Here is a 24,475-nt window from a genome sequence, read left to right as displayed (position 1 = left end):
GTCATAGCGGTTCTAGGTTTCATAGTTTTGGTTCTCCGTGTTCAATTATGTTCCTACATGTATATACAACATTAATAATGAAGTGGTAAACAGTAAAGGGTCTTTAAATGGGACTTGAGGCAATACGTTGAACCCATTCCAGTTTGATTCCTCTGTTTTTAAAAAATAATTTATACTTTTTTAGATTTTGTGTTATAGGGTTATGTGACAAATAATTCAAAGTTTGCAACTATATTGGCACTATTGATGTGACTCCATCTTCTTTAAATCCTACATGTATATACAACATTAATGATGAAGTGGTAAACAGTGAAGGGTCTTTAAATGGGACTTGAGGCTGGTTATTATCACTGGGTCGACCTGTCAGACCTCTACAGACACAGAGGAACATAAAGGAGTCTGTCTCCGACACAATTAATATGTAACTCACAAATATTTCCATCTTGATGATGAATAGTTCGCTATGAGACTTTTGTGAGTGCTTATTATGATATGTATGACGTTTACCGAGTGGATCGCTCTTAAGAGGTATGTGACCTTTTTGTAGGTTCAGCAGCCTCTATAGCTGTCTGAGCTGAAAATATCATCATATTAATCTAGATCAACGCCTACAAAGTTGTATTGAGTTTTTGTGTTGAGTAATACAAGCCTCAGGTTCTGAACAATAACACCAAGGTAAACATCCGGTGTACACCTCAGGCAGGGAACAGCTCTGTACAGCAGGACAAACCTGCTTTTAAGATTGTGTGTTTTGAGTCACTCTCATGTATCGCAACTCTTTTAGGATCAACGCATAGTTAGATAATAAGTATTTTTTCATGACTGAGTCCATTTCTTTAAAGTACTAAAGGAAACTCTTTTTCTGAACTAAATTAATTCGGTGAAGAAATTATTTTGGCTAATTGACACATATGTTTTGATTAACTAACCTTAAAGATGATACGATTACAATCAGATTGTCTTTTTGGTTATCGCAAGTTTTAACACAACATTGTCAGTCACAGTATCAATCATCAAAGGCCTGAGCTATAACAGAGAAGAAGATAATTGATCCTGTGGGCACTAGTGCTGTACATTCAACAACCAGCTCAATGTGCTTCCTCTATGGCTCCTTTCACTTAGCTCACTGAACAAGTTATTTATCAGAGGCTAAAAATCCATTAAGTTGTTGTCATTTCCTTAGAAATGGAGACATTAAGGTTTGTCAAGCTTGGTTTGCATCTGTTCAGATCTATTTTCATACTTTAAGCAACAAGATCCACATTCCCAATGTTATACAAAAACATTTCAGCCAAAGATAATGAGGCTTCAGCACTTACACAACTCACCTCGGGATCTTCTAAATTTTCTGTTTTTGGTACCAAATGTTCTCCACCCCGACTAAGCAAGGAAACTCTGTTTGTGGAAAAACAAAGAGGGAAAGACTGTAAATTTGCTAAAGTTTAATATTAGCTTCAGATGAACTTGATAAGTAATTTTCACACAGAATGAGGACTGTGGAGTTTGTCCCCCATCACTTAACATGATAAGTTGCTTTTAGAGGGAATGTCTTTGCAGCCATGCTGGCTGCAAAGACATTCCTTACTGTGAGTGTTGTTTTAAGACTGATTCAGACAGATAGCAACTATATACAGCCTTTACAATTGTACTAATTGCATCTCTAACAGAACTTAGCTATTTTTAAAAAAATCCTAAATTACAACTGCCAGTTGCTGTGTAAGGTTTCCACACATTCCTGAAAACAGTGCATCTTTGTGAAGCCATTTCTTCACAGTGTGTCACATCACATTGTCTGTCAACAGTTGGAATGGTGCTTTTTTTTGTCAAGCAATCATTAAAACTAAATCTGAACACACAACAGTTATTGTTTTTGGTTTCAACAACACATCCTTCACAAGCAACTGCTCCCACACAGGAGAGAAGATCAAACACCTGTGACCTGCATGCAGAAACAAACAACACATACAACTTACTCATAATCATCATTTATTACAGACTTATTATCACTGATTATCATTCAGTGGTTGTGAAAGCCCTCAGTAGCTATGGCCCACAGTAATTGTAATGTACAACATTACAAGTAAAATAACCCAAGACACAAGACGTGAGTGTTGAACTATTATGACATAATAATACTTTTAAAACTGATGCATTAATATGTTTTCTGAACTATACTGTTGTAGTTGGTTGAGGTAGAGCAAATTTGTATCTATTCTATAGTGCTTCAACAAGCACTAAAATATTGATAAATGCCCTTCTTATGATATGTTTATGAGAGAGGATTTCCACATGACATTGGGCTTGGCCAGAGGCCTGGCTTACTGATTGCAGAAGTAAAAAAAAATACCATTTGTTTGATGTCTGGCTACTGATTAACCCCTCAGACCTGTAGAAATACCTCTTGTGTTGTTCAGGAAATTTTTCCTTTCATATTTATTGACATATTTTGACATCATCTAGCAGCTGATCTTTGTTGACCAATACTGCAGAACAAGCACTTCTTTGCCAACTTCAGCCTTTAAACTTGACTCTTCATTCCTCTGTGACTCGAGTGTGGCTATAGTTTCTATCAAAAAGGGAGTGACTGCACTCCATTCATACCAGGAATGTGATCTGGCTTTTAGAATAATTGTCTGCCTTTTCCTTGACGATATTTGACGAGTGAGTACGTATAAACGTATGAGTGTAAAAGTATCATGTAAAACTGAATGAAGGTAGTTGTGATATCGAAGGTGACAATAGTGTTTGCTGTGTTGTCTTCCTTATCATCAGTATCCACTATCAACAGTATCAATAATGTATTGGGTGACACCTTCTGTACCTTTGGTATAAGGTTATTAAATTTGACTCTATTTAATTGGAAGAAGAGCTTTTCATTCTCACAGCATTAGTGCTGGAAGACCATCGCAATACACAAATACTCCATTATAAGCAAAAGTCCTGCATTCATTTTTTTTCTAGTAGCAGCAGCACAGTTTATTTAAAGTAAATTACTCTAAAAAAGTAAAAATACTCATGATGCAGCATGACCCCTGCAGTAACTGTAATTCACCTTTGAAATTGAATAGACTACATCTGTAAAATAGGATAAGCTTGAGTGAAGTAAAAGTACCTTACTTGTGTACGTAAATACAATATGTGTAGTGTGTAATACGTGTAATATGTGTCAAACTGTGAAGTACCAGCTCCTCCTATTTGCCACTCCTCTTGATAAGAAGGGTTCCACCACCTGTCTCAGGCCAAGAACGAGGCCCCTCCCTGTGAATGTCCTGCTCTCAGGGACCAGGGAGCCGCTGAAATGTGGCCTGACAGGTCTGATGGGAATGCAGATTCACAGAGAGAAAGCTAGAGAGAGAGGGAGAAACGGAGAGCGAGAGAGAGAAAGAGGCAGGGCTGGTAGCTGATCGACTGACAAGTCTGTCAACCAGGTGGAGTTATAGCAGTCAGGCTGGAATTAAGACAATGGCACAGTTGTGTTTGTGTTGCTGAGTGTGGGGCTGGATTTCACCTGATCATTTCACAGACGGAGAGGAAACCTCTGGCCTGTGGACCCCCCCTAACACCAGACTTGACAAAGTGGAATTTCCATTCTTATCCCTGTCCGGAGCCGCGGGCAGATGGTCGCATAGAGAGTCTGAGCAGAACTCAGGAAGGAGCAGCGAGAGGAAGGGAGGGAGGAGGTCCAGAGAGGGAGAGGAAGAGAAACGAGGAGTGGACAGAAGAGGAGACATGCTTCGCTACGGTTCAGGGCGAAGTGTTTCCACCACCACAACAGAGGACTCTCTGGATCCTTCAAGTGAGGTAAGAAGTCCTAAAAGAGGCAGAGCACTGAAACTCTTCTTCTATCTCCCCCCTTTTTTCTCTCCCTTCTCCTATGTGTTTTGCAAACATCCCCCCCTCCTCCCCTCTTTTGTTTTTCCCTGTTTCCCTTGTAGCCACTTATTTCTTGTCTATACAGTGAGTTACATTTGCCAAATCCCAACTAGCATGTTCTGTCCCCTGATCATCTACAAGTTTGTTATCGGATGTGTTCACTTGCAGGAGCAAGTAATGTGAGCTGAGTGTGCAGGAGGCGAGACTATCATGTTTATTTGAACAGCTCTCAGATAAAACCGGCCTTTGTACTAAACAGGCCTTTAAACTTGCTGAGGAAAAAAAAACTATTATGTTTTAGTAAACAGAGTATGTTACCTTTTTGGGGGGAATAACCTAACAAAGCATTCATTGTGGTGTAAATTTGACAACATATCGGTTTTTGTGCATTTACATAAACTTTGTTTCCAGCTCTGTTTCCATTGACTATAAATAATACACCACTCCCCCCTCAGTTTCAGTGACGTTTGTAATGTCAACTCTTCAATATGTTCTAACGATGACATGCAAATATCATTTTGTGTGCAGAACATCATTTATTTGCCTTTTGTCTGTTTGTTTTTCTTAGAGGAGGATCAGACGCCTCAGGTTAACTCTACATGCAGGCGATAATGGACACAAGGAGCAGAAAACCACAAACTCAGTAAGTCAAATCTCTCTCGTTTAAAGTCTACAATCAACCATTCTGCATCCTGGCTATAAGTCTTGCTTGACAGCACTATTAGATAACAGTTTAATGAATAGAGTTAACTTAAAACACACTCACCAAGGAACTCTCAAAATAGTTATGCGAGAGAATAATAAGCCCTGAAAATACAACCTATACTCATCATATAAAACAAATAAAAGAAAGATGGTGCAGCAACTGAGATTTATGTGTATTTTATCATCTGGACCAGTTACACAATCATGACAGATAGGCGTGTATGTGTGTGTGTGTGTGTGTGTGTGTGTGTGTGTGTGTGTGTGTGTGTGTGTGTGTGTGTGTGTGTGTGTGTGTGGTACGTCTGTTTCACATTTACATCAAAGCTAAAGTCCGACTCTGTGTTGTAAATCTATTCCATACAATAGAAAATATTTTAAATGAAAAGACAATAGGTTTAATATCACACCTGAAACATCTGAGACACAGTTTGAAGTCAAACGCTGGTAAGTAAACAAACATTTACTAATGTGCATGTTCTTACTGAAGTGCGTGAGAACATTCTGCTCAGTCTTCATGTGTGTTCGTGCACATTGTGTGTGGACTATGATTGTGCGTATGCAGCAGGCTGTGTGGCTGTTTGCTGTAGGTGTCTCTGCTCCTGCCTTTGTTTGCCATATAAAGACCAGAGGTTGACAGACAGAGTGTGAGAACTGATTGTGATACGATGCTGATTGATGGCATTTAGAGGGTTTCTGGTCCTTAATTTAATACACATTGCACTGTGTTGTCGTTGACTGTTGTTTGTGTCGTCTAATGTCTCTTGTCTACTGTTGCATCTTCCGCGAAGGTATTCCTCATTTGTGAAAACATTCATGGCAATAAACGGTTACTGATTCAAATTCTGATTCTAATCATGTGCTGAATCCTTCTTTTGGTATTCGTCCAGTTACCACACCTCCACTTTCTACACTGATAGCACGCCCGTACAATCTCTGAATGCACTTCCTTTTGGGAGGGCGTGTCCATGACTATTGGAACTGATGGCAGAGGACAGTCTGGTCAAGAGTGAACACAAAGTGAAGTAACAATCATGCGCTCGATGATGACGTGTACTTCAGTGTGTTTAGTGAGGACGCAGACTCTGCACCACTGCAACTGCAGCTCATTCTGCACAGACCTGCAGCTCCAACAGCGAGGCACTTTTTCTTTTCTTTTTTTTTAAAGACAATCAACTGAGGCTTAAAGTGCAATACAATTGGTGGGAAGAAACATAGAGAGTAAAAACACAATAGTAAGAAATGGCCTTGGAGAAATAAGAATGTTGTGGGAAATGTATTTATTCAGCCAAGAGGTAGCACAAATACTGGAAATGGCTGGAAACAGCTGCACTGGCTCTGTTGAAAAGCAACTGAATCTGCCTACCAGCACCTTTCTAGATTTCAAAATAATGTTTTATCTTGTTTGTATCATACTTGCAAAAACGTGTACAAATTGCTGCTTTATGGCAGAGGGTTATGTGTAATGAATAAGCGTTATTATACGCGTGTTAACTTAGGACAAGTCCAGGAAAGCTGTTTCCCTTTTTCCAGTCTGCTAAGCTAAACTAAGCAGCTGTCGACGGTATCAATCTCTCATTAAAAATGAGAAAGAAAGGGAATAAATGTATTTCCCAAAAGGACAATTTGAACTATTGCTATAAAGTTCAAAGGTTTCCAAAAACACAAAAGGGTGACGATGCTGGCCCTGATAACCATTTACTACATAATGTGCATGTAAAACTGTAGAACAGTGTGGCAAAACATAACTTTATAACTACGTCAGGGGAAACTGGTAGAGAATATCAGGGTTCAAGAGGTTAAAAACTCACCTCTCTGTGTCCTCTTATGTGCTCATTATGCATTCAGTGCTGAGCTGCGAGCTCTGTGCAGGCGCTGCTGCAATAACTGTGACCCGTAGCTCTGTCTGTTGTTGTTGCAACAGCATTTAGTTCAAGTACCAGCACAACGTTCAAAAGGTATACAGCAGAGTATTTAACGTCCACTTTCATAAGTCACTTACACTTGGAACACTTATGTCCATTTTTCTTTTTTAGCCAATGTGCTGGGACAAATTTCCACTGAAGTTGTCCAAACTTAAACTTTAGATGTAATCTGGAGGGAAGGCCAAATGTAGATCAGTTGCATTTCGATTTTTGTGACTTTGTGAGAAAGGAAAAAGGGAAGATGTGAACTTAATCACGGAGGAAGGATATGACAGAAACATCTGCTAAAGATACTGTATTATGTTTCAGTAGGAACGCTGGTTAAAGTGGTTATTCACCATAAAATGAGTAAGGGTGTGTCCTGCAACACAATCCAACCAGTGAGTATGGCCTGGATGAGATGTAAAACATCTGCACCATGACATTCACACGATGGACCTGGAAGCAGTTGTTACACATAGAAGTTTGAGTTTCCACAGGTACCTTCAATTTAATCTCCATAATGGTCTCTTCAACGTGAACACAATTATAACCAAAGAGATACATGAGATCTGCTAATCCAATCAGTTAAGTCCTTATTAATGCACTCATAAGACTCATAAGTCAGTTTACAAATTACATAGTAAAATGATGACAATAACATGTATTTCAAAAGGGTGTCTTTGAGTCGTTTTTGCTTGTTTATATGAATCTGGCAGTCAGTGCGTTGTGCAGAGGTCATGCTCCTTAAGGCAACAACGAAAAAACTGTGTTTTCCTTCCATATTACATAGCTGAAGTTTCAGTTATAGTCAGGTTAATAATAGGCTCGTTCAAAAAAACTACACCTCGGCTGGAATGCAGACGAGAGCAGGCGGCAGCAGCAGGGGGTGTTGACAAAAAACTCTTGTAAAGTCAGACAGTTTTCAGTTGCCTTCAAAGTACACAGCAGTTTACAGAAAAGATGACTCCCTGTTAGTTCCGATCTGTAGTCTACTTGTGGTTTACGGATCAAGTTTGGATTTATTAGTGTGTGTTTATGAAAATGTATTAATGTAGAAATAAATATGTAGCCGCATCCTTTGTTCTTTTTTATGTCTGTGTGAGAAATACGTTACTACTGGTTTTGATGTATGTTGTATAAATCCAATTTTGTATTATCAGCCACACAAGATACGCTTTTAGATTAAACCTGAGACTAATGGTCAACAATCGAGTCTTAAATATTACAACTACACATAAAATAAGGATTTTCTACAACACGTGGTGTTTGCTGTCAGATCTAAGAGCCAATCAGATCTCTGATGTGGCGACAGTTAGGCATTTCCCATCATGCACTGGGCCAGGCAGTCGGTGGAAAGCTGTTGCAGCGCCTGGCTCAAAAATCGACAGGCGGGATGAAGTTGGACACAAATCTAACCGGCATGCATTTTCCGCCGATTGCCGGCGATCGATTTTGAGCAAAACTGGCTCATCTCGAATTAACGTTTTGTCAACCAGCAGGGTCAAAGATTGACATTTTAGAAGTCAAAGTCATCAAGAGCATTGTTATTCTGAGCTGCGGTGATGTTCAAACATAAACACAGATTTCTTATCTCCCATCTGCTGGAATTCATGTGCGCTTATTAGCAGGCGTTCAGCATTCTTCAACAGCATGTCCTCTGTGTATGAAATGGTGGAAAAGGCTTGGCTCTGTCCACAAGACAACACTGGTGTCTTTGTTCTTGCCCCACGTCCCTATTATCTCTGAGAGATGGAGAGACTGACACCTATCTATCTATCTGTCTGTCTGTCTGTCTGTCTGTCTGTCTGTCTGTCTGTCTGTCTGTCTGTCTCCTTTCCGTCTGTTCAAGTTTTCAACTTTTATATGTATATTATATTTTGTATCTAGTGCCTGGAGTCTATATATTTTATTTTAGTCTTAGTTAATTTTTTCAAATGCTTTTGTGTGTATCAAAGTAGTGTAATAGAGTGAAATTGCCAAATTTTCCAAAACAGTGTGTTTGCTTGCATTCTTAGTCTTGTTGAGAGAGCACTAGATGTGACCAGACACAATGACTACAGTGAATTATTGCAACATAAACATTGCTAATTAGAAGGTCAGTCAGTGTCGCAGAATGTTAACACAAAAGATGAACACTTATTTTGAACATTTGCGTGAACGTTGTATTTTTTTTTCTTTCTGTAGGCTGAGAAAGAGAAGGATGTCAATGGGTCGTGGAAGAAGAAGAATGGGCTGATCCAAAGAGAGAGGCCAGCTGGCAGGGAGTCACCTCAGCAGGTAGACAGCCGCATCCAACACATGAATAATAGGCACGACGCTGCTACTGCTTCAGCATGTGTGTCACTGACATCTTTCTGTAAAAACACCTTCCTGTGCCTGCACCTTAAGGCTGTCATTAATAATGTATTCATGGATATTCAACACATGCTTGTCGATGGCTTTTACAAATCCCACGTCTGAAATCTATCTTTGTAGCTGGAGATCATTCTTTCTAATCTCCAAACACTACGGTACTAAAATATTTAAAGAAATTGAATCTCTAAATTGGAGTTCTGTAATTTATTGGTGCCCATAACTATCATGTGTTATTTAGTTGGTGCATTGTTTAAAATGCTGCACTTCTTCTTGGCTGGTGTGCATCAGTCGCCTGGCTGCTAGAAGCACAATAGGCAGACACACAGCAGCTCATTTACTGGGTTGCGGAAACATGACACCTTCAATACACCCTGCACTTTTTTTTTAACTGGTTGTTCCCAGCCTCGTATTTCCAGTGCTCAGCAGCAGTAATTCTGGAAATACCTGATCAAGTGTCCATACGTAGGCATGAGCATCCGCGCTCAAACACAGAAACATGTGATGCACCTGAAAGTGAGCATTTGTCCACATGAACGAACACACAATTACACAAACACTGCAGACGGTAGAAGTCAGCCTCAGTGGAGGGTGGCTGCAGAAACCTGACCGGTGCGATCCTGTCTCCCTCAGCACCTCAGAGACATGACCAATGGGGCTCCAGAGACCGCGCAGGAGAATCCTGGGCCCAAAGTGTATGGCGTAGTGCAGAGGACAGGTTCGGACAGACAGCAGGAGGTGATGGCGCGAGAGTGGACGGTCAGTCACCTTCAGGATGAGATGAAGTACATCCGGGAGGTGAGTGGAAACTAACAAACAGCCAGGCCTTCAGATCAACACATCATCTATGCAAGACTGTGTGGGATGTCGTGTGGATGATATCTGTATGTTTTGTGTGTCCAGGTGAGAGATTCTTTGGAGAAGGTGAGAGAGCGGATGTACGGGCAGTTCGGAGGAATGCAGCAATCAATGCAAAAGCTTTCACAGGAAATTAAGGTAATTCATTATGTAACAATGTGAGACAGCCTCGAACTCTGTCCTCAAACTCCAGTCTGTGAAGCTGTGAATGAATGTGAACATGCAATGTGCCCTGTGTGTATGCAGGCTGCCAATTCCCATCAGAGGAGTCTCGAGTCAGAGGTGAGGATCCGGACGACAGCCATGGAAAGCTTCGATCAGATGAACAGCTCCCTTATATCTACCAACATCGGCCTGCAGGTAACAAATCAATGCCACTGACTCTGTGAGACCTGCTCCATGACAGCTGCATGCCATCAAAGAGAAGGCCGGCTTGATAACTAAAAGAAGATTCCTTTGCAGAAATCTCTTCTGGAAAACTGTCAGAAAAGATTGGACACGAGAGACGAGGTGAGAAATTTGCAGAGCACCTGTGAGAAAACACAAGAAAAACTCAGAAACAAGGAAAAAGAGCTGGAAGCCACGCAGATTGAAAACCAGACTCTGAGACTGCAGGTAATTACATTTCTTCATCCTCATTCACACAAACCCCCTTGCATGCATCCACACAACTCAAAAAATTGCAGTAACAACCCTTGTACTGGCACATTCATTGATATGTAGGCCACTGGTGTTACAAGTGGCCTGTTCCAAAATCATCGGATGAGTTAGGAACAGTGGAGAGGTTCAAGATGTACGCTCTCTTTCCATTTGACAGCAAACAATTCCAACTCTTTATATTTTATTAGTCTTCAAAATCTCACATACATATATTTAATTTTTTCAGATTCTCTGTTATAGGTGGCAAACAGTATACTTATTTTCTTACTGTTCAAGAACAGAAATGAGGAGAAGGAGAAGTAAAAGAAAAACAAACAAACTCACATAGCAATAAAGAAACAAAAACAATACTATAGTAACAAAACTATCAATAAAGCAGGGAGAAATAATTTTTCAGAGTGAAACAACCCCAATTTCAAAAATGTAAGACGTGTGAGAATCAGCGGAAAAAGCAGTACGCTGTGATCCAGCTGATTTGACCACAGATCAGCTCACAGCAGCACACATCAGCTGCATTTTCTATTCTACTGTCAGTATGCAATAATCAATTTTTGCTGTGCTGTGAATTTTCCAGGTGGAGTCTGCACGGGAGGCCAACAACCAGGCGCTGCTGGAGCTCTCAGCAAAGCTACAGCAGGAGTATGAGGAGAAGCTGCGAGAGGAGCAACGGAAACACAGGGAGGAGGTTGAAAACCTACAGGTCTGCATTCTTTAATCCTTATTCATAAAGTAACACACAGCATTTCAGTGCCAATAGATACCAGACTTTATGTTTCATAAGAACAGGATGGACGTGTGATGATTACATGACGCACTTCACAAAGATTGTGATGCAGTGAAAATGTATTCTAATTGACAAAAGGTAGACGTTACATTCATTGTTTCAGTACTCGAGATCGGTCTTGGTCTCAAGACCACTTTTTGAAGGCCTTGTTCTCTTCTTGAAATCGACCACATCTTTACTCGGTCTCAGACAAAGAGGACTGGAAAATTTACCTCTGCAGTGCCCTTCATATAACTAAGCACAACTACTTCATAATTTATCATGGTTCACTTACACAGACAAACATATACAGTATAAATAGCGATAAAAGAGGTGAATGAAGAGGAATCATATTTCCGCTCACACAGGCCCAACTCGATGAGTACATCAGGCGACTGGAGGAAGCAGAAAGTAACCTCAGAATTGCAGAGGCCAAGATTGCTGAGAGGGACCAAAGGATTATTGAAGTGGAGCGCCTACTGGATTGTATGGGAAAGGTAATGCACATTTTTAACATGACTCAATCTATCTACACTTTATGCAGATATACAACATTTACAATGAAAACATATTTTCACAGGAAAAAAGTCAACTCGACAAGAAGCTGCAGGAATGTGAACACCGCCTCCGCTTGATGGAGCTGACAGACACAACTGATGCATCTGCAGTCAAAAGGTACAAAAAGATTGCTCACATAATCAAACATCATCTGACGAAATCCCAACTCAAGGTCCATTTCCTTGCTTTTTCCTGAGCTTTGCTCGCTTCAGCGTGATATTAATTGACACTAAAACAAACAAAGTACAAATAAAATAAAACAGTAACGTCAGAGTTTATCAGTACTCCAATCATTAATAATCTGGGCCGTTTAATACAGAGTTTATTGCCTTCTCTGCCTTTAAATAATGTCAAAACACGAATGGCTCTCGTTTGTGTTTGTTCTTTCGGGGCTTCTGTGGAAGACGACCTGCTCCCTCCCTAGATAAAAATGCTTTTTTTTAAAAAAGCATTTTTTTATTTTTGATTCTTACTTTCAGATCATTTATTATATAGTAATAAAAGCAGAGTTTTGCATATTATATCCCATATTTGTCAATTAATGTCACACAATGTTCCTTTAGAGACTGCAAATCTATCAAGATGCTGCAGTCCTTCTTTTCTTCAAAAGTTTCTTATCCTTGATTGGAGAATTGCTGAACGCGGCTGCACATTTCCAGAAAAGATAAATCCCCTTTCATCAGCATGATGGATTTACATTTGGGTTTAAATGGTTCTGATTAGGTCCAAAGAGCTGAAATCTGAATCTGTGGATCTCCGTGAAAGAATCAAACACTTGAACGACATGGTGTTCTGCCAGCAGAGAAAAGTCAAAGGAATGATCGAGGAGGTGAGGAGAGTGTTATTTACCTGCGGTACTTTTGTTCTGCTTGTGATTTGATAATGGGTGTGGATGCATGCAACGTCAGATGAAGTAATGAAAGTTTGTTTACCGAAAAGATTATAGATGAGTTCAATGCAGACAAGCAATATAAAACTTAATCAGAACCAAAGTCAATAAAGGGTGGAGCCCAGCCTGGTTTAGATGATCAGAAGATTAAGGGCATTGTTAGGCTTTACTGGTCCCGTACAGTTTGGTTTTCCAAAACATTCGTCCTTTTATTCAGTGTCCATCATACTAGCTATAGTTGGAATATTCTTGAAGGGTTGCATGGACTTTTTTTCAACTGTAACTGTTTATTGTATAGGTCTTTCATTACTGAATAATTTCCTGTAAATAACTATGCCATTTTTTTCTATTATGCTGTATATTGAGTGAAATAGAGACAGGGTTCAATTCTTATGATTTGCTAAAGCGACTTGACCAGAAAGTACTTTCCTTTCCATTACTATTTCCCATATAATTAGCGCCAAATCACATAGTTATTTTCAGAAGGATTTCAATAACATGATTAGGAAATCATGCCAACAATCTACATTGCAGAGCAGAGAAAAGGTCTGAGTGAAAACATGTGAAAATTGTTTTCAATCTTTAATTTGTGAAGGTTCAATCACTGCGAGCTCAAGTTGCTCAGAAGGACATGTTCATCTCAGAGCTTCTGGACAGAATCGCAATAGTGGAGTGTGAGGTAGGACAAATCCTTCACTGTGTGTTTACTGTGTGTTTTTATTTTGGTGTGGTGTTGTAATTTGTCTGGGGTGCTTAGCAATCGATCATCTGCACTTTTTGCAACGTCTGTTTGGTTTCCTCGCGTCACTGCACCTATCTTGTCACTTTCACATGTTAAGTGACTTCAGATCTTTGCATGTGCTTGACCTGACAGTGTTGTTTCCTCTTTCTTCTTTCCTAGAATAATGAATTAGAAGACAAGCTGAAGTATTTTATGTCCACACAGAATAGACCACAGGAGGTTTTGGAAATAAGGGAGATAGGAGTAGGTTGCGATCTGCTCCCCAGGTAAGACGAAAAGTCAGAGAATCACATTCAGTAGCATCAGGTTCTATTTGGTGTTAAATTTAGAGGTGGTTTCTCACTCTGATGTCTGACTGTGCATCTGCAGACATGAAGCAAAAAGGCGTGATGTTGAACTTCCTGTTCTGTATGAACCAGCTCATATCCATCCCATGCAACAGCCTCCACCTGTTCAACAACCATCACCAGTGAAACCTCCATTACCCACACCACCTTCATCAACGACTCCACCTCGATCACCCACTCTACCTCTATCCCCAACACAACCGCTATCTCCGATGCAACCTTCATCCCCAACACAACTGCTATCACCCACTCTACCCGAATCACCCACTCTACCTGTATCACCCACTCTATCTGAATCACCCACTCGATCTGTATCACCCACTCTACCTGTATCACCCACTCTATCTGTATCTTCCACTCTTCCTTCATCCCTAATACCACCTCTGTCCTCAAGTCAACCTTCATCCCCTACAACTCCCTTTCAAAATCCATTTCACTACCTATCAACGCCCACCCAACCAAGGACGTTCACATTAAATAACCCTCCACCAAGCAGACTGGATTCCAGTTTACTGAGATACACTCCTGTCCAGTACAGCCGTTTCCTGCAAAACAACCCCTCAGTATCGACTGCGAGGTTCCCTCACACCCGCCCATCTGAGTCTGAGCCTCCTGTGGGTCCAGTCCAGTCAGGCAGAGATGAGGTTGACGCAAAAACAAACACAGACACACAATCAAGTCCTGAAGAATCCTCTTCTCTGCTCTCTTCTCGACCAAGATCAAGAGCCCCTCAAGTTGATTCACCGTTCATGAAACTTCTGGAAATAACAAAAAAGATAAACATAGAGTGATCTTGAAGGAATAGTTAGACATTTTGGAAAATACATTTATTTTTTTTAGCATAAAGGATGAAAACAGGAGGAAAGAGCTAGCCTGCAGGTGTTGTTAAAAAGGAACAAACAAAGTGAAATGTACTGGCAGCCTGACCTATTGTATCGAAGCATCCAAGCTTGTTGACGTATATGGGGAACGCGTTTTGACAGGAACGATAATGGTTCGGCGACATTAGAAAACACAGCTTACTGTTCTACAATGTCAACAAATCTGAAAACTCACTTGCTCGCTGTAACCCAAGTGGTAGTGGATGCACCACAAATGAATGGATCTACAGTGCGACCTCATGCATTTTTCACTACGTTTCACCACACTTCATCAAAACTCTCGTCAGAATTTAGTAAACAGACAGATAAGATAACAAGATTTAATACAAGGAAAGATATGCAACCCAATGGCAATGTTTCAGGTCAAGGTTTTAGGATAATGACAGAGCTGAGGTTCCAAGTCTCACAAGACACATAGTTGGGCTGCATTACACAATATACGAATAAGCTCAAACTTGACTTTTTTTAAGCTGACTACTTCTTGCAATTAGATACATGTTTCCAGTCTTCATGCTCAACTAAACAATATGTAGCTGCAGTTATTTTATCATGAACCTAATCTGTACATCATGACTCGAGTGATATGTTTCTGTGGTTCAAACTAAGTGCAGTTACATATTTACAGTAAGCAAGTTGAAGGAATCTTTTAAACTCACTGCTCGTTATTCTTGTTTTCACTGTGAGTTATGTTTAAAAAAAACAACCATTTATGCGTATGAGTTATTTCACTATCACATACGTTTGAGTCTGGTTGATGATGTAAAAAGTCTTTTGTAGGTTTTCTGCCTATATTTTAACATAGCACAATGAGCAAAAATAGCATGTTGCTTGTTGTAGGGTGTAAATAATCTAATGTTCTGTATAAATATTCTGTAAGTAATGTACTAAAAAATTATATTTGTTTTGTTTACACTGAATGAAGCCTTTGTGTTGCTCACAGAGCATTAAGTCTTATCTGAAAGTTGATACAGGTATTATGTCTCTATTCATATAATTTTATATTGGCACTGTACAAATGTTATTTAGTTTTTTTCATATAATGTACAACATATTTATTAACATGCTTTGTGCCTTTATGAACACCCTACTCTCTGATACTGGGGGGGGGTTGAATCTCTTTTAATTGGCAACAGGGTTATATAATATTGTAATGTTAAGTAAATGTTTCTGCTAATGAAAGACTGTTCAATCACTTTAATGATATTGACCTTATTTAGGTGACTGCCATTTCTGAGCCACAGGCACAAGTATTATCCAGCTGTTATCTGCACTGCCACAACTGTGTTTGAAAAGCTTTATGATGGGCCTTTTCTTCAACGATACATATCATACTGCGATTAATGATAAGAGGCCAGCGTATGTTCGGATAATAAAGACTTTATTGTATAAGTACCCAGGCATCCTAATTGTGTCAGCACTTTCATAATGTGCAACCTCATACATATTTTAAAGCATGAAGCCTATAACATATACATCTCACTACTTCATTGTTCTTTGATGAGAATCACTGAATGTATCATAGCTCACTAGAAACACAAAACAGGCTTTAAGAAATGTTATGTGTATTCCATCCATTTGTTCATCTCACCGATGTTGCAAAAACATGTGTAGATTGACAAAAAACTCCAAAGCGTTGTGTAGTACTTAAAACAACAAGGTAAAATCTAAAGTGTGCAGTCGATAATATTATCAGTAAAGTACATTCAATCATGGGCTTCAGATCACAAAGTACATGTGCTACAACTGTTTTGATTATAGGCTTCTGATAAGAAGAGAGGATAGAGTACAGTGTGATCTGACTTAGTAAACACACACACACACACACACACACACACACACACACACACACACACACACACACACATATATATATATATATATATATATATATATATATATATATATATATATATATATATGTATGTATGTATTTATTTTTCACTGTGCAGCTGCAGCCAAACGTCGAGAGACTTTGAATTCTGAGAGGAGATAGAGGGGACACAGCTGTAACCTCTTGGTTGAAGTTGGGTCATTGGGCCATGTACAAACATAGATGTTTGTAGCACTGAATGCGACACAGGTTGATACAATGGTCAGGAAACATCCGGACTAGGAAATGCAGCTATGGAAAATCTGAGTCTACTCGGACCGACTGCACTAACTTGCTGCTTGGCCTGTAGAGCGCAGCAAAGCACCTTCACTGGCTGTGACATGAAGCAGAGGTGCATTACACTATCCTGTCCAGTGGGGGCGGGAGAGCGACACTTAGGGTGTTGTTGGATTTTTGCACACGAAGAAGAAGAGTTCCACTTTGAAACGTTTTGTCTCGCGTGTTGACGAAGTGAAACTGCCGGCTGTAGAGTTCTGTTTAAGACATCTAACTTTTACAAGACTCAGTTAACGGGTAGAGTTTTGATCTTAACGAAGAATCATAGTTATTATGTTACGTCTGTGAGTCGTTGGCTAACGCTGTCTGTGAATGGCGGTAGCTAGCTGCCACTAGCTAACAGTGATGTTCCCGTCGCGGACAGGGCGCCAGGGACAGGTGGGAGTCCTGAGGAACCAGAGCAAAGAGGAGCTACAAGAGCTGGTCCTGCGACAGGAGAAGATCCTCTCTAACAAGTGAGTTCACACTGTTAGCGCCAATGTGGGCCTCCCGTGTTCAGGCTATAAGGGAGTTCACGCGTGACTAGATGTAGCATGTAACATTAACATTATGACCGAAGGGGCAAGGTGACTTATGTACACAAAACAGTTTGATTAGTTGTAATGAGAGCTGCTCCATCGGGACTGAGCTAAACCACCCCGATGTGTTGTTGACCATCGGCACAGGATGTGTGGATTTCACCTCAAATGACTAAGCACAAATCTACAAATATTTTCGAGATTAATATTATGAACGAAAACACTGTTATACATACGCCCATGGCTATGTTATATGTCAATTTACGCTATATTGGACGCTACAAGTGTATCGCAGTCCTTTTTGGGTTCAACCATCAACAAAGGTTTATGGTTGAAAACAAGTGCAACGCTTCACTGTTCAGGATGCACAGCCTATACTACCATCCTTCAAAATTATTATAACATAGCGTTATCCTGTACTCTTTGTTTGATTATACACCGATTTGAAAGTTTAATTCAATGTGAAAACCTATGCCAAAAGACAAATGTGTGAAGAAGGAAAAAAAAAGGAAGAAATTAAAGTTTATTAAAAAATAACAAATGCAGGTGATTTCATTCAGGGCAAGTGAATAGTTTAACAAATAAGGAAATGAATTGAAGCAATTGCTGTATCGACTTGACTGAACACATGTGGGAGAGTTTGTATACAACAAATTAGACAATAACTATTTAACAAAGTGTTCATTCTTTTGTATCTGTCTGTCACTACTGTTGATTTGTTTGTCTCCCATTTGTATCTTGAATGATTGTTTTGAATTTTGTGTTGTTCGTAGGAGATTTCTACAGAGTCTTCCTGACAAAGGGAAAAAGATTGAAGAATTCACAGAGAAATTGCGCCTTGCCATTGAACACCATGATGAAGAGGAGAGGAGACAGAGTTTGGTGTTCGTTGGCAGGACAGAGTTACAGTCCAAGTATCAGCAGGCTTTCAATTTGCGACAACATGCTAACCAAAACAGGCAAAGTGATACTGCTACAGGTGATGGGGTACAGGAGAAGGAGACCTCACCTGTCTGCGCTCATATGTTGGAAAACACGGTGGATAAGCAACACGGCCAGTTTGTCTCCAGTGCAGCTGATGGTGAAACCACAGAGATGGCTGCTGCTGGGGACTCTGTGACTGATGAGACAAAAGAGTTTGACCTTGTGGGGGCCTTGTGTAGGATCAAACTGTCTGAAACTAGTTCTAGTTTCAGTAACACGTTCAAAGACCCATTAAACAGCACACCAAAAGACAATTACTTACCCAAAAAGCCCCACTATGTAACTGTCCTGGAAAGAACAGAGAAGAATTCAGCTCTCAGGAAGCAACAATCCAAACTAAATGAGTGAGTGGTTTCTTGTTGTTTTGATTACCTTTTATCATTCCAAAAATACTTATATGTGTATGTTGATTTCATTCAGCTACATCATAGTTCTTATTATAAATAACATCTTCTACCGTGTTTTCAGGCTGCCTCACAGAAGTGACATCTCTCCCTCAGGATCCTCGTCACCTAGACAGTCTTCTGTAGGTTCATCAACTCTCTCTACAGACATAAGGAGAGAGCGGGATCGAAAACACCTGGATGACATCACTGCAGCCAGACTCCCTCCTCTCCACTACAGTCCGGCCCAACTTCTGTCACTGGACGAGTCGGTCGTCCTCCTGAAGGAACAAGCCAAGAAGCAGCAGGTTAGAGCAGCCAAGTCCCCCACAAGCTTATCTTATACATCCAGCATTAACATTAAACTGCAGGCAGACTGACGGGGTCAGATATTTCAGTATAAATAGATATAATAGATGAAAATAGCAACTCTGTTTCTATGGAAATCGTTTACTTTATTTACAATTATGAGTTTAATGTTGATATTTTACCTGGATGCAAAATGTAAAAGTGAAGTTTATACAATGGTGACTTGTGACATTTCCTCATCTAATCAAATGGACAATAAATTAATATTGACGCATGGGCTGAATTAAAGTCCACATCAGATCCCTTCCTCAGCTCTAGAGGGCAGTGTTCAGGCAGTGCAGGGTCTGTGTATCACTTCACATCCAAAGTAATGACTTTAGAGCCAAATGTCAAACAGTGTGCTGCTGTCAACTCACGGAGGCCGTTAAATCTTATTATCAGTCCTACTTTTGTCGAGGGTTTAATAGCTATGGCTGTGCTGCTTTATAATAATGTGCTTGTTTTCTGTTTACCAGCCTATTCATGTCAACGTTTTCTTCTGTTTAATTTCAGGAGTTGCAGGCCAAGCTGGCAGCCCAGAAACTGTCTGAGGGATTTAAGATCTCTATGGGGAGCTACACTCCTGAAAGTGGCCTTATGGCTGCCTACAGAGAGGTTCACGATGAAGAAGCCCAGCTCTCCTCAGACTCAGAGGAGGACTGATCCTGGAAGGCCGGAGCTGGGAAAACCAGTTTGGCCTTGGCCCTGAACGAAACAGGCTTTGGACCTCGCAATCAGGATCCATCAAACAGGATTTTCACTTTAAGGACAAGAACTCTTAAGAGAGGAAAAGAGTCTTTGCACCGTGTGAAGACATAGTCTGTGTCCCAGTCTCAGGAAATTGAATGGCGGGTCGAGAAACTAGCTACTTAATTGTCATTCAGATCGTATTGGGTTCTGTTATTTCAGTATCCTGCTGGAATAATAACACCTGCTGTTGACTAGGAGTCTTGAATCTACTTTTGAAGCAAGTATCACGTGGGAAATGTTTCTTGTCAGTGTACTTTTAAAAGTTTAAAAGGGCTGTTTGTTCACGTTACTATTTCAGTGTGTTAATGATTTGATGCACTTCTATGCATCAGCAGGTGGAGTTGACAAGGACTGATTTCAGATTTGTCTTGAATAAAATAGGCATTGCCTTCATCAGATTTTTTTCTATTACAGACAAGTTCCTCATCAGCCTTTTCATTGCATATATAGAAAATGAAAGCGCTCACTTTATGAGAGCATCAAAAACATTGTTTCCTTGTCTGAATATTTAGTATACCGGATCTATCTGTTCGTCTTTATATGAATCCATTTACCTCCATAATACGCGAGTTTTGATAATTGGAAGAGAAACTGTAACAATGTGATAATACAAATACAGTGTTGTAAGGGCTTAAACACTTAAATATAGCAGAGTGTCAAGTAAAAAAAATAAATAAATACAACATTGTCTTAAATGTACATGAGTTATGGACTCTGGCTCATCTGGATAAGGATATTTTGAAATTAATTTTACATGACATTTGTTCCTGTTTTCTATGAACTGATTATATTTTAAACAGTGTTGACATTTGGGCTCTTTTGTACATTCAGATAAATTAAGACCCAGTTTCTTTTCTCTAAATTTTATTATTTTCTGAGTAATAAATAAATGCAAACTATTTTATTGTTACACTTCCAGCTTCTTTAGTTAATTTATAGGTGCATCAGCTGCAGACCCTGATGCCCTAAACCCTGTCAGAGGTTATCGGGCAGGGATCTATGACACGCTTGATAAGGTTAATGCAGTGGTAGTGAATTATTGAAGCTTGATGGCTCAGACATCTGGACTGCATTTGGATCATGTTGTTGCTGGGAATGGCAGGCGGCTAATGCAACATGGCAAATACCATTTCTCAACTTTGCTAATATGTGGTTGATAAGAAGTGCCAGCTACATTCAGCGTCTTTCCAAACTGCCTTTCCCATCATCTCTCTTCCAACTCTGGCTATCTTAACTCAAACAGTCTGAATCAGGGTTTTTAATGAGGAAGAAATGAGGCACGTTTGGGGGAGATGAGGCTGGGTTCATGTGGGTCAGACTCTGGTGGGTGATGCCCCTTGATAACCTTCGGTAATTTTTGCCCAGATATGGCGGGAGTTTTAGGTGTGTGTGTGTGTGAGAGAGAGAAAGGAGGGTGGGGGCCTTTGATTGCTGTGTATTTAGACACTATATCTGATGGGCTCCAGAGTGGCCCTGTGGTGACGTCCAATAACAAATACACGAACACGCTCCGCAGAAGATCCTCATTGTGCTGGGATTAATTACAGCCTACCTTGCTTACATAAATTCAAAGACTGTTACCAATTATGGGGCACATTTTTGCTGAAGCTTTTCTCTGTGGTATCTGGCGTCAATGCTAACTCTGAACGTATGTTGGTGTTGTTGAGGTGGAACCAAACACACACACTTTAGTCAAAGCTTTAAAAAAAAGAAAAAAAGAAGTAGTTGTCCATTGATGTTGAGGTTGTTTATACTTCATCTTGAATCCCAGGCCCCTTGTCTCAGATTAATAAACTCCTCGTGAAGTAGTCTGCAAGTGATTTGCTCAAACTCTGAGTCCGAAATCACACGTCTCGCGGGAGTAGAAATTATTTGCTGTTTTGGAGGAGAAACTGGAATGTGATTTCAAAACAGCCTCTTCAAAGACCAGTCAGCTCAGCCTTAAATTAGATATACAGCATGATGTATAGACTGGCGTTAAACATGAGTTAGGCCCTCAGCAGAATGATTCGATTATATCTGCCAGGTTACAAAGTCTGAGGTCATGCTTTTTACATTCTCTGATTGTTTTGTCATATTTGTTTTAGGGCACAAGAGGAGATAAAATAATGCAGCACACAGCAGCTTTCTGCAGGTACGGTTTCATCCCTTCTCCTCATCCCAATTAGAACCAGTGTTCCCTCCTCTTACTGCACTGGGACCAGTGGAGGACGAACTACTCGGATCCTTTACTTCAGTACCAATACAACAATGTAAAATAAAGTATGTTACAAGTTAATGTCTTGCATTAAACATGTTACTTAAGTGAAAACACAAAAGTGTTATGTATTGGCCTAAATTAGTTATTTAGAAAACCAAGACTATTTGCTCATGGAACATTTGTTTCATATAATAACATGTTTTTTAAAGTGTAAAATCTTAAACTGACAAGCAACTAGAAACTTAACTATTGTTAAATAAAAAAAAATAAAAAAAGTAGGTAAAAAATACAATATTCACGATGGTAGAAGTATTTCAAGAGCAAAAAGTGGAACAAGTCATCTTAAAATGGTCAAAGGTGCAATATTAAAGTAATTGTACTCTCTGGCACCGAGTAGAACTGAGTCAAGAGAAACTTCTTTTTAAACTTTTGGAGGAGTCTTTTACTAATCTTAACATTTGGAGGACAAACTTCACAGCAGGTTGGAGAAAAACAACGCGGCTCATTTGTATTTTTCTAAAGTGTGAAACAAATGTTTCATATGCAAATGCCTTGAGCTGTAAAAAGAAACCTTTGCTGTGTGTGTGAAGGAAAGTAAATACTTTCCTGACAGGACTGTGCTGAGGTCTCCACTTATCTCAACGTGAAATGTGTGTGTGAGAGGAAGCTCGCACATAATTCATGTCATGACTGTTGACTGCTAGAGGAAGCATGGTATGTGGCTGCAACATTCATGAGAGTCCTGCAGCTGCCTGCCGATAGGAAAATATTCCCTGACTGCTGGGTGAATCTGTTGAAGGAAAGAAAAAGACAGAAGTGCCTTGAACGGAGTGCCGGTTGTAAAACATAGTCAGGGGAATAGTTTATTGTATTTTTACATTCTTAAAGATTAAGTTTTCTGATTCGTTTTGTTTTACATTCACCAGACAAGGCGAGCTTATTGCACATGAATGTGGGCAGAGCTTGTGTTTGCCTGTTAAATACTGCACTCACACACTGGCATTACAGGATATTAGAATCAGACCATGTTCTGTTCATTGCAGCCTGAACTGTACCAGGTGTTTTACACAGGTTTGGATCACTTTGGTGTGGATGTTTACCACAAATTGATAAGATTTGCAGATGGTGGGTCATAAATATTGAACTTATGAATGCTTCGCTCTACAAAGATGTCACTGTGGAAGGTTTTCTTCAATAATCTGATCAATTTAAAATGGACCTCAAGTGGCATAAAGCTAAATATTCACCCGATCAAGAACTCGAGCCAGCCAGTCTCCCTGTTCACGACAACATCCTGTCGCACACACAAACCTGTTGTTATAACAATACACTACTCCTTCCATGAATGTTGATAACTTATACATTATAGTAATTATTTACTACGTAGTCGTAATGTTTGCAGTATTTCTACCCGAGGAGTTTCAGGTATGTCTCAATACCACAACATTTAAAATCAGTAATCGTCCTTGGTTGCATTCCAATGGATAAATAAAGTTGCATGTACTGTTTCATATTTGTGCCTCATGTTATTTATTGAAAACAAAATGATAACTGTAAATGAAAATATGCAGATAGTTAATAATGGCCTGTAGTCCCTCGTGGATTCATGAGATAAACTCAACTATCTGAACAGTGAAAGTATGTGTGGTCACTGGCGGCCGTATCCAACGTGTGCTTTTGTATTTACACATGATAATCTGTTAAGAGTGAAAATCTCAGCAGCTCTGCTTTATTTCACACTTTCAAATGTTGTTTAGAGCAAAGGCCCATTTCTCCGTCCCTAATAACAACAACCCATACATCCTCCTCAAAGAAGTCTCCTTCCTCTTATCCACTTTTTAATGAATTGGACTCAGATTGATCAGAATGATCACATGTAAAGCACAATCAAATGTGTATTTATAAGACAGACTTTTGTCCATAAAAAGCCATAAAACTGACCACAGATGATAAAGGCATTGTATAGCTGTAATGAATTGTCCTTGTGTATATGTTTATTTGAAGTCTCAGCAGATAGTACTCATAGTTCACCACTTGGTGGCAGAAGTGTATCGTGCTTAGTCTGGGCTTTTATTCTCGTGTCAGGTTTTCATGCTAGATCCTTTTATTTTTAAACAGTTGTTTTACTGACATAGTGTCATCAGGGCTTTTACCTCCGTTTCATAGTGTTTTTAAAATTCTTATTTTGCACATTATCAATAGACTATAAGGAAAAGATTGTTATGAATTGTACAGCCATAGTCACAATCTCTGAAGAAATCGACAGGATCGACAGCTGTCAGCAGGTAATTGTGACAAAGAGATAAATAACAGTTTGGTTCAATAAAGTGAGTCCCTGTGTTTCAAAGATCTGGTGCATGTCCCAGGTTAGCCCACAGCCTCGCACCTGGCTGCTCATCCAGAGATAACAGCAGCTCTCAGCCCGGACACGAAATATCCCGCCATGACAGGAGATTGTACAAATATGATTTGGATACATCTGTGCTGGAAAAGAACTCCCACATCTCTGCTTGGAAAGCTTTGCATAACAATCCCGAGAGGGAGAGAGAGAGAGAGAGAGAGAGAGAGAGAGAGAGAGAGAGAGAGAGAGAGA

The 24,475-nt window shown here is 39.8% G+C and overlaps 1 protein-coding gene across 1 annotated transcript; it reads left to right on the top strand.

Annotated features, from left to right (window-relative positions):
• The first annotated feature begins 3,636 nt into the window (after window positions 1-3,636).
• On the top strand, window positions 3,637-20,381 carry polr2m (RNA polymerase II subunit M). The gene is made up of 19 exons (XM_068575567.1): window positions 3,637-3,801; window positions 4,442-4,516; window positions 8,667-8,759; window positions 9,468-9,632; window positions 9,738-9,830; window positions 9,939-10,052; window positions 10,155-10,307; window positions 10,927-11,052; window positions 11,484-11,612; window positions 11,696-11,790; window positions 12,397-12,502; window positions 13,158-13,241; window positions 13,464-13,570; window positions 13,674-14,438; window positions 16,875-16,936; window positions 17,064-17,154; window positions 17,991-18,545; window positions 18,670-18,892; window positions 19,446-20,381. The coding sequence occupies exons 1-19, from the start codon at window positions 3,730-3,732 to the stop codon at window positions 19,593-19,595; spliced, it is 3,258 nt and encodes a 1,085-aa protein (XP_068431668.1). The 5' UTR covers window positions 3,637-3,729; the 3' UTR covers window positions 19,596-20,381.
• The last annotated feature ends 4,094 nt before the right edge of the window (window positions 20,382-24,475 follow it).

This window comes from Clinocottus analis, unplaced genomic scaffold (genome assembly GCF_023055335.1).
Source record: "Clinocottus analis isolate CAN_PGR_092001 unplaced genomic scaffold, fCliAna1.0.p SCAF_1, whole genome shotgun sequence".
Taxonomy (NCBI): Eukaryota; Metazoa; Chordata; class Actinopteri; order Perciformes; family Cottidae; genus Clinocottus; species Clinocottus analis.
This window is presented reverse-complemented; position numbering and strand designations above follow the sequence as displayed.

Excerpts from the sequence above, each read along its gene's own strand:
- polr2m (XM_068575567.1), top strand. The coding sequence starts at position 3,730 with ATGCTTCGCTACGGTTCAGGGCGAAGTGTTTCCACCACCACAACAGAG. Across the intron at positions 3,802-4,441 it reads CTCTGGATCCTTCAAGTGAG|AGGAGGATCAGACGCCTCAG; the intron begins GTAAGAAGTCCT and ends TGTTTTTCTTAG. Across the intron at positions 11,791-12,396 it reads GATGCATCTGCAGTCAAAAG|GTCCAAAGAGCTGAAATCTG; the intron begins GTACAAAAAGAT and ends GGTTCTGATTAG.